This window comes from Zea mays, chromosome 8 (assembly GCF_902167145.1).
Source record: "Zea mays cultivar B73 chromosome 8, Zm-B73-REFERENCE-NAM-5.0, whole genome shotgun sequence".
In the NCBI taxonomy this organism is placed as follows: domain Eukaryota; kingdom Viridiplantae; phylum Streptophyta; class Magnoliopsida; order Poales; family Poaceae; genus Zea; species Zea mays.
Window position 1 is genome coordinate 57,471,863 of NC_050103.1, and position 11,316 is coordinate 57,483,178.

Below are 11,316 nucleotides of genomic sequence, written 5' to 3' on the forward strand. Positions count from 1 at the left end.
ACTTGCACCGAAATAAAAAACACCCCAAACCCCACAACTTCGACCCTAGACTGAAGGGAAGGATGTGTAGAGCCAAAGACAGGAGGTACAAGACGAGTGTGATTGTGACACCTAAGGTATGGGTGGAAGAGGGCGGTCATGAGGTCTAGCCCCTAGGGGTGGAGCTATAGAGAGTAGCAGCATCATCAAAGCAAGAAGGCAACCCCTTTGTGAGCTCCTCGAGGATGAGGTTGTTACGGATCCAAATACATATGTGATCGTAGCGCTCATTGAGGCCATGGAAAAGGTTGAGGATGAGCATGCGATCAGAGACGGACTCCCCAAGATCGGAGAGGGATGCTACGATGCCCTTCATCTGGCGGTAGTACTCAATGACTGAGAGGTACCCTTGGATGAAGGTGGGAAATGTTGTGTCGACGTGGAGAACGTGAGCCTCACGATTACCAAGGAACTCTCTTAGATGGCAACCTAGGCCTGACGGGAAGTGCGGCCATGCCCATGGACGACATCGTGGAGCTCAATGGTGACGATCTCGAGGATCCATGAGAGGACCACACTATCCACGCGCCACTAGGAGATAGTTACGGACACGGTGTCGGTGAGGACATGGTCATCAAGGACATAGAGCTAGGGGTGAGGAGGAAAAGGTCACACCAGTGGGCATAGGTGGAGGAAGTTGGGTCAAGGATGATAGGAACTAGAGATTGGATGTTCTAGACATCTCACATCTACCACCTATGCATGTAGGTTGGCAATAACAGTTGATTCGTACTCCAAAGGAGGGGTGACCATAAGCGACACGGGGGGAGACTCAATGTAGGGAGAGCCAAGCAGATGACGCTCAGTGTTGGACAGCTACTAGGGAAGGGTAGCTGCCATGTTGCGTTCAAGCTCATAGGCGAGGATAGCAGCACGTGCGTGCTCCCTAGCAGCAGCGACATCCACCTTAGCAGTGGTGAGGGCTATGACCATAGCAGGGGCGACCACAACAAGGGCTCGGGTAGGCCTGAGCCCTGGATAGCAGCGCTCATGCCAGAGATGACCATAGCATGGGTGACCACAACAAGGGCAGCTAGGGCTAGGGTGCTAGTGGTCAGGCTAGGTGCCAGCAGCAGGGCTGGCTAGGCCCCAACCACAGGAGAGGTGGGGCAGGGGCACTAGGAGCAAGCCCCTAGCGGCCAGCCCCAGTCGCCATGGCGTGGTAAGAGGCCAACTTGGCACGTGCGCCAGTGTGAAAGGAGGCATAGCCAACGCACGACTAGCCAGCATGGGCGTGGCCACCGCAGCCCAGCCACGGCAGAGGAGAGGTGGGGGAGGAGGGAGAAGGAGGTGGCGTGCCCACCATGGGAGACACAGCGACGACGGTGGCGGCCTAGCAACAACGATTGCCTAGCGATGGTGGCCAGGTGGTGATGGCAGCTAGGAAAGGCATGAAACGAGAGAAAAACCAAGCTAATAACCATGTTAGAAACTTTAACCCTACAAAGTGGGATGTATATTGCATATACTAAAAATGAATTACATAGGCTAGACCAAAGCCTATAACACTTAGACTGAGTAAACAAACACATCAATGTCCTTCTAACGGTCCTAGTCATGACCTACAATAGGAATCATCGTTATGTTGGGTAAATCCTTGTGTTAGAGCATCTCCAACATGAGTCGCATACGAATCACTTAGACAGAGTAAACAAACACATCAATGTCTTTCTAACGGTCCTAGTCATGACAATCATCGTTATGTTGTGTAAATCCTTTTGTTAGAGCATCTCCAACATAAGTTACAAAGGAATCCTATTTTAAAATATACGACTCTAATACCAAAAACATATTCCAATAGAGGTTCTACAATAAAATTCATCAAATAAAAATGACCCTGCCTCTAAGGTTCTAAATATAGGACCCCGTGTCTTAAATATAAGACCCCATATGCTAGAGCCATATTCTCATTTTGAATATTATTCTTAACATTTTATTTCCTAAATAACATTATCTAATTTCAATAACATGATTTAAAGTATCGCAAGGACAAGAAACTAAATTTGCACCCCATGAAAACGCAGCATCCAAAATACTGCACTGTATTAACATCCTCCAATAATCTGTATTCAAACAATGATTTAAAATACAGGTAATGCACTAAGCCATTCTATTATCGACCTACTATTTATCACCTAAAATGTCTTCAAGTTGCCGTTGCCTCCTTGAGCTTTCCATCATCTCCAGTTGCACTTCCGTTACCATTGTGAATTAGTTTCTCCTCTGAAGGTAGATGTTTCATGATCTTCCTGGTCGGCCCCGAAGCCTTCCACAAGTACCACACACGCGATTTGGGAGGCGGAACAGATCCTGCCAAGGGAGCTACCAACCCTGGTTTCCCCTCATCTATGATATTGTCAACTATCCCATAATCCTTGGCTTCCGAAGGACTCATGAAATAATCAAACTTCGTGTCTTCATCAATCTACAAGACATGGCAATCAGTAAAGTCTGCAACAAAATTCTCTGTTGCCATGTAAAATCAAGTATCATACAAAAAGTTCCATAGTACCTGCTCCTCAGATTTTCCAGTAATTCTCGACATTATTTTATTGATCTTAATCTTTTCGTACATCATCTCTCTTATCTGTAGTCCCATCTCTGTGACCTACCAGAATTGGCAAGGCAAATCCAAAAATCAGTGTCACTATTATTAAATACTAGAATTGGCACTGCGCCATATGCCATAGGGATCCAATTAAAATATCAATTTAGCAGTATTTGTATGACACCGTATGGGTCTAAAACATCGTGAAGCCTACTTTGCATCCATATAGGGTCAAACGGGACATATTTCCAGATATCTGCTCAAACGGGGTTCAAATACTAGATGCATAGTACGTATATGAATCCCGACAGTTAATATCTGTACTATATCAAAGTCCGAAAAATCAATGTGGTACATATAAACAGATATGTGATATCAATATAAAACGCATCTGACACTATCCACATTTCACTCCCAAATCCCAATCCCAAAAAAGACAACTACCCTTATTTGTATCCATGATATCCACCATATCCGATCTACTTTCATCCCTACATCCAAAGAAATATAATGGAAGATCGTGATCATGATTACAGATATTCAATATGGATATCTTTTTTATTTCAGTGTCGACTCCAATTTCACAACTTAAGGGCTGGTTTGGTGACAAGGGAATTGGAGGGGGTCCATGGGGGAGAAAATTACTTGCTATTCAAAATTAAATAGCAAGGGATTTCATGTCCCATGGATCCCATACAATTCCCTTATCATCAAACCAGCCCTAAAAGGAAACATTGCAATAGAAATAGACTACATATGCTAATAAGGTGTTGTTTATCACTACAGCACTCACAAATCTATCATTAATGGAATACAATGTATCATTGATTAGGGATGAAAACGGATGGAAAACACATCTCCCGTTTCCGTATCCGCATTTTATCATCAGAAACGGGATCGGGTCCGAAATAGTTGGGAACGGAAACGGGAGCGGGATAAACGGAATTGAAAAAACGAACGGAAACGAAAATACTAACGGAAACTCATTAATTTAATACAAATAGAAATGGTATTAATGTTTGACTAGTGATTGATTCGTAGGACGATAACATAAAACAAATAGATATAGAGAGGCAACATTATATTGTTGTTTGGTTGCTAATAATATACATTTAGCTACATCCGATATTGTTTAAGACTTTAGACCACTTGTCATTGAAAAAAGCCGATGGTTACAATGGACACTTGTGCTATAATTTGTAACCTAAAGACACTAGACTTTAGTTTATATACTAATGCATATTAAGCTCTTCCCATATTTTATCAAATACGGAATAAATACGGGTTCAATCCGGATAAAAACGGGATCCCACAAAAACGGACGAAATAAACCCTCTCCCGTTTCCGTCCCGTTTCCATATTTTTCCGTCAATACGGAAACGATCAAGTCAAATGTAGAAAACGATATGGGTCGGGACGAGAATTTACCCATCCATTTTCAACCCTAATCATGATATTGCTACTTGTGCCAATAGTTGGGCAACTGTGATATTTGGTTGACACTAAAGCACCCATTTTGGTACCAAAGCAAATCTCAATAAGATGAACAGAGCCTTACCAAGCAATAGCCACAAAGTACACAAGAAAGTGGTGGTAGTAAAAGATCATAAAGCAAAATATGTTCCCATTTTCACCTCAATGTTATATCCTGACTCAATTAAATAAAGAGGAAAGAGAAAATCTTACAAGAAACAAATAGCGCAAAGCAACACAACAACAAACAATTGTTACTTTGTTACTTACTTTCCCGCCAGCGCCACCTGATGGCTGATGGATCATAATCCTCGCATTTGGCATGCAGTACCTCTTACCCTTTGTCCCAGCAGCAAGTAAAAATGCACCCATTGAAGCCGCCAATCCAAAGCAAACAGTTGACACATCAGCTTTGCAAAATTTCATAGCATCATATACTCCCATCCCTGCAAATTGATGAGTCACATGTCATAACACAGCAAACACCAGTACAGGACAATATAATAGGACTGTGAGGAACTGAGCCTAGTTCCGTTAATGGTAGGTTGTAGGTACACGCCCCACCACCCAAGTTCATGTCCTCTTCAACTTGAATTTGGGTGCTTATCTTATTAACGATTCCACCTAATTCCTCCTAGATTGGTTGAGTTTATAGTAGAGACCTAGAAACTGCTGTTAGAATAATATTAGATTAAGAGGATGTCATAATCTGTGCGGTTGAACAGGAATCACATTAGGAAATAGATATTTTTAGTTCGTACTTTATTCCATGTCTGGGTAATCCTGGCCAAGAGATTCTTAAGAAAACTTAGTAGCCAGCTAGGTTTAGGTCAAACTTGATAAACATCTGGGTCTCAAACAACTAAGTTTTGGAGAACAAAAAGGAGTCCAAGAAAGGTATTAAATAGTGGTTTTCTGAAACAGTGTTACCATTTTATTGTTACATGAAATTCCACAGACTAATGTTTCAGGAAAATGCATTACTATATGGTTCAAGGTCAAGGCGCACAATGAATGTTTCTGCACTATCTGTTGTATCTGCAGAGCATTCAAATGTAGCAATTAGCAATGGACTAGCATTATGTATCTTCGTTCCCTAGAAGAGATTTTTGTAAGCCGACATTGCTGAATATTGTCCACTTGAAGATAACTGCAAGATATGATAATCAGAGACCCCAGGCTGCAGGATCACATTCGACTCCCAGAGATAGAAATTCTGAGCTGACTACCACAGTTAGAGCACCTTAGATATAAGAGATTCACAGATTATTTGAGAGGACCTCGTGCGCAGGCCTCCTGCTAGCTCTTCTTTTTAGACCAATGCAAAAACTTGGGGTACAGGTTCATTGATCCTTTTGCCATGAATCCACATTCTTTGCCACAAAATATAACACAGACCAGATTTCTTCAGTTGTCTCTTCTGAACGTTTTTCTCATTGTTAGAGTTTGCTCCCATCTTTGATATAACAATAGAAAGATTTATACCAATGATTTCAAGTCGCCTGGTCGAACCCTGGGACTGACCAGGCAACTAGTCACGATTAGGAAACGACTAGGACAACTAGTCGACCCCTAGTCGGTCCTAGTCACTAATCGGCAGTCGGCTTAGGATTAAAGCAGCAGCAGCCATTAGTTCAGCGCTAACACCGGCAGACAGAGGTAAGTCACAGAGACAGAGACATAACAAAACTACAGACAGGGGGAACCTTGAGATGACAAGCTCATCTTGTCACTGGTGCTAGAGACGCCGGTGATCTAGAGCAGCCGCCGTCCGCAGGTGATCTGGACTGGAGCAGGCGAGCAGGCAGAGGGGCGTAGGTGACTGGAGCAGGTGACCAGCCGCCAGTGATCGGGAGTTCGCGCAGAGGGGCGTAGGTGACTGGAGCAGGTGACCAGCCACCAGTGATCGGGAGTTCGCGCAGATGCTGGAGAATGGAGATGTCGGTGATCAGGACCTCTGGAGCAGCCACAATCAAGCAACCGCCGGTAGAGGGACACAAGAGAGGTTTAGGTAGCCTTAGGATTTCGGCAGAGGTGAGGAGAGGCAAAACTTATGGTATGTTTGGTTGAGGAGTGGAGGAGAATGGAGCGGCTCCATTCCTGTTTTTGAATGTTTGGTTTCCAACAAAAGAGGAGCAGAGCAGCTCTTGAAGTCTCCATATGGAATTTACCATAAATAGTTGAAATGCTCCGGCTCCACCAAAATCACTGGATGCGAGCACTCTCCCAAACGCGAGCGCTCTCCTCCCTCTCTTCCCCTATACACTCATATGGCTCCACAACCAAACAAAGAACGGAGCGCCTCCGCTCTATTCTACTCTTCAACCAAGCAAGAAATGGAGCGGCCCTGTTCTGCTTGCCAAACACAGAATAGAACAACTCCATTCTTAAACACTAGAATGGAACCGCTCCATTCTAGTTGACTCTCCAACAATGATTTCAAGTCGTCCGACGGTTGGTCACCTGTTTGTGTCCGATTAGGCAGACAACTCGACTAGATGGTTGGTCGTCCTAGTCGTCTGACTAATCGTCGATTAGGGCGACTAATCGTCCACTTATTGTTTCTTGGTCGCCCAGCTAGGGTTTTGGTATTGGGCCATTTTCACTCCATCTATAGTATCATTTAGTCTGGCCTCTTCTCTCCTCTGCCCATACCCAGCTACCCAACTGGCCAAACCAGCGTGTACACATACACCTCCTCTATTGCCCGACCTCCAGCCTTTAGACCTGGTCGCCGGCGGCTACCCTTGCGCCCCAGGCCAGACATCCATCTCCAGCGGCCACAGAACACTGGCGGATGCTCACCTTCGCCCCCTGCTGGCCTGCTCCACCGGCGCCTCTGCCTGCTCGGATGCTGTCCTGCTGCAATCTAGAAGACCAATACCGATGGCAGCTATGACCTGTGACGGAGGACCGGCGGCGACTGTGACAGACTACCGGCGTCTCCACTCTCCAGCAGACCAACACCATTGACGAGATGAGCTCGTCATATCAAGGTTCCTCCTGCCCCCCCCCCCTTCTCCCCTTCTCTGTATTTCTGTCAGTGCCCAGTGCCGAACTAGCGGGTGGTTGCTGGCTTACTGCTCTACTCCTAAGCCATTGCTAGGTAGTCAGGTTCAGATAAGTAACAAATCACAATAAAGCTATATTATTTTGTTTATTCTACCTTTTTGTTCTAATTTATATAATGTATATAGGTATATTTATGTATGTATATATATATATACCTATATAGGTATAACTACTAGTCTAAAAGGTCTAGGACGACCAGGGATCTACTAGGACCGACTAGGGGTGGACTAATCGCCCTGGTCGTCGCCTAGTCGGTCCCAGGGTTCGACCAAGCGACTTGAAATCATTGCTCTCCAACCAAACGCACCCTTAATGTTCCTGTAGACAGGTCGAAAACATTGGTCCTGTAGCCCAATACAAAAAATCATAGCGCCAATGACCAGAAACTGGAAAAAAGTGGACGACTAATCGCCCTTATCGACGGCTAATCGAACAATCTGGACAACCAGGCACCCAAATCGAGTCGTCCGGCTAATCGGTTGTTAACAGGCGAGTAGGCGACCGCCCGACTAATCACGATTACTCGTGATTAGTCGGACGACTTGCAATCATTGATTTCTACTGTCAGTATACTATCTCAAATATATGCATCTTCATAAGCAAATTTAATTTCATTACACCAGAAATTTCAGCTGTATTTATGGGTCACAATAAATTGAATATGATCCATGCAGGGACAACTTTTAAGGACCACATGCAGTGACCCTACTGTAATTGGTCCATAGCATGAACGCTACAATTTTACATATGATGCTTGGCTCAAATTTGGCACAAGTCACATGGCCAATGAACCAAATCCGATAGGAGATAAGACAAGAAACCAGTTTATTGCAGTGCAACAAATTCCAATCTGAAAAGTTCAACTGTCCAAACAGACATCTCTAGAATAAGCTCTTGCAATAACAAAATGAGAAAACACATACCTGCTGTTATAGAGCCTCCAGGTGAGTTGATAAACAATTTAATATCTTTAGTCTGGTCCTCTGCATCCAATAGTAGGAGTTGGCTGATAATGAGATCAGCACTTGTATCATCCACCTACATAGCATATGTCATCCCAACAGATCCATAAATAAAGCTTGAAATCTATTTAGATCATGCTGATGATAAAAAGAAAAGGCCCCTGGAATAAAATTTTCTCATAATTTTTTTCTCAGAAAACACAGGAGAGTTACGCTTCATTATATTAAAGAGAAAGAAAAAGTCCAAGCGGCCAGATACAAGCATCCCAGGCCCCCCTTAAAGCGTCCGAAAACACAAAAACAGGAACTAATCCATCAGGAAATACAAAAGAAAACACGACCACACACTACCCACTAAACCCTTCCTACCAAGCTAAGGGTTGTTGCTAGGCCTAAACTTCCCAGATGTTTGGCCCCAACCATTACCCAACACGCTAGCTCATCAAGCAGGGAGCTCTACACTTTGCCAATGGTAGGAGAGTCACCATAAAAAATTTGCTAATAAATGAAAGCACAGAAAGCACAATAGTGAATTTTCAGAATGCAGAAAGTAAAGGCCAAAGTGTACCAGAGGCCCTCATACTCACTAAGGGGTGTTTCATAGTTCCCTACAAATCTGAAGATAATTTATCCCTAAACTTATTAGTTGTGCCACTAGAGGTTTAAATATCATTAGTCAGCAATTAATTGTCCGTGTGGCATGCTAGAATCGCCATCTGAGAGTGTTATGAGTGACAAATACAAAAAAGAATTGGATCGCATGGATGCCGAATTGATGACAAGCAGGTTGATTAACACTAATTAGAGAGATTTGGACCATGACTAAGCCACTTAGTATGTTTAGGTATACTGATCAGCAAAGTATAGTTCAAGGACCTAGATGACACCTCCAAACAAGTTGAACAGCTGATGCAATTTGCTCCAAAGTAAATAATAGCATCCAGTTCTTCAAACACCAATAAAGCAGTTTTCTAATAACAAATGAGTCAATTGCAGCAAAAAAACAATGAAAGTCATTCATAGTAACTACACCAATGAATAAAAACACAATTCATAGTCAGAAAAACTCAAATAAATAGCAATTGTACAAATCTATACATGAAAAGACCATTCATACTACTTGATTTCAGGTTTGCATAATAATCATGACTCATAAGATACATGATGGTCAAAGAAGGGTTTACGGTTGCTTGTTCGGCTGCACTAAAACAACACCTACTGCAGCCATTTGCTACTGCTGCTACAGTGTCCCACTGACGAAACTTGCAGCCACAGCTGCAGCGATCGGAGCCATTGAAATTTCAAGATTCAACATTTAGTTTGTTTTAGAAGGTGCAATGTTATTGTGGTAACACAGTTGATAAAAAGGTCACTTCCTACCAATGCAAACCTGGCACATAAAGAAGACAATCAGCAAGCAGAGATACTAATAAACTCTTTCCTGCTCGTTTTCTTGTTGTCGGGAAGATCCATACACCCTAGTGAATGACATTTGAAAATTATTTTGGCTTAAATATATGATGGCATAATTGCTAATAATAAAAATATAAAAATACAACTGACAAAGTCAAGCAATATACAAAGATCACTTCCATCTATCACGCACAAAACCTATTTCTCAATTCTAGATGTATACTTATGGTTTCTGTTAAAGGTGTGAACCTAACCATTATTAAGTTACATGCACCGACCAATTCAACCCAAAAGGTGGGCAATTCACTTATATTATATTTGAACACCCCCCACATCGAGTCTCTCGCAGGTCTCAGACGTGGAATAGGAGCAAGCAACAATTATTTTATTTTAATTGCACTAGCCATGATTCGAACACGTAACCTCTACCTCCGATACCATATTAAAAGCATGTTTGGTTTAGTTTTTTTCTTACCAGCTTTTTTATAATATGGTTGTGTGAAGAATCTGATTGTGTGAACAATCTAAGTATCATTGAGATTACATGCAGAGGAAGATTCAGGTGTTCATAGGGTTTGGGGACTAGAAATAGGGTTCAGGAACTAGAAAGTGACGTGTTGCAGTGACTCGACCGATTATGTGTTTATGTTGATTTTGGATAGTGTTGAACAAATCGATTTTTATAGAAGCTGACTGAAAAGCTAAACGTTTGGCGGTCCGTAGTAGCTTTTGGTGACCAGAAGTTGAAAAAAAGCTAAAACAAATAGCAGAAATCCAGTTCAACCCAAAAAGATTAAGTTTTTAGAAGAATGTAGACAATCCAGTTATACACTTCAACATCCTCACTCACATACATCAATTTATGCATACATACAGAAAAAAAAGGCGTAAACATGAAAATAAAGGACGGAGGCACAAATAAAGTCTCTCCCAGGATTCGAAGTCATAAATGTGGCGGCACACTAAGTAATGTCACATTTTATTTTATTTTTCGATCTGTAGCTAGTGTGACCAGGGCATCCACAGCGAGCAAATCGGGTATAACTGTTCTAACGAAAACAACAACAACAACAACAATACAGAGACCTTGAAATTTTGCGGAAGAAACGGATCAAAGAACTAACCGGGGAACCCAGGAAGACGATGCGCTGGCGAAGGAGCATGTTGGTTGTATCAAGCTCCTCTAGGCACGCCTTCCTGGCCGCCGGCCTCGCCACCGCTAACCTGGATGGGACCCACCTAGCGGAGACCGTCCGCTGGGCCCGCGTCACCGCCGACCCACGAACGGCCGCCGCCCTTAGCGCTGTACTCCGGCGATTCGAGGAACAGGGGGTAAGGAATGCGGACGAGCGATAGAAGGAAGTGCAGGGAGGCGCCAGGAACGCCGCCATGGCTGCTGCCGCGGGCCCGAGGCTTCCACTCCTAGCCTAGTGGCGGCGGTTTCTACTGCTGCTAGCGCTATCTATGACTATGAGACCACTCGTATTGTCTAAGTGGGAATTGGGATCGAAGCGCGAGAAGTCCCGTTTTAGGCAGCAGGGCCAGGGCGTGTATACAAATGTATTTGCATTCAATGTTTTTTTAATTGTAGTTTGAAAAAAAAAAGAAATTAAGATAAAGATTGAGCTGGAGATAGATTTAGGCTACATGACACTATATCTCTATTTATAGTGGCTACATTGTGTACATCCTCATATAAAATTACGTTCATACACATAGATTTTACACACATATAGTACAAAACTAGCTGAGGATAATGTTGTATTTTCCTCTTAGAGACGTGTTGCATGCGCTTCTCGTACCTTTCTT

General features: G+C 43.2%; 1 protein-coding gene across 1 annotated transcript; it reads right to left on the reverse strand.

The window, feature by feature from the left end:
- Window positions 1-2,044: 2,044 nt before the first annotated feature.
- Window positions 2,045-10,995, reverse strand: LOC100282832 (ATP-dependent Clp protease proteolytic subunit 1). The gene is made up of 5 exons (NM_001155738.2): window positions 10,632-10,995; window positions 8,056-8,170; window positions 4,331-4,506; window positions 2,552-2,647; window positions 2,045-2,464 (listed from the first exon to the last, which is right to left on the reverse strand). Exons 1-5 carry the CDS (start codon window positions 10,896-10,898, stop codon window positions 2,186-2,188), a joined length of 933 nt encoding a protein of 310 aa, NP_001149210.2. The 5' UTR covers window positions 10,899-10,995; the 3' UTR covers window positions 2,045-2,185.
- Between the last annotated feature and the right edge of the window lie 321 nt (window positions 10,996-11,316).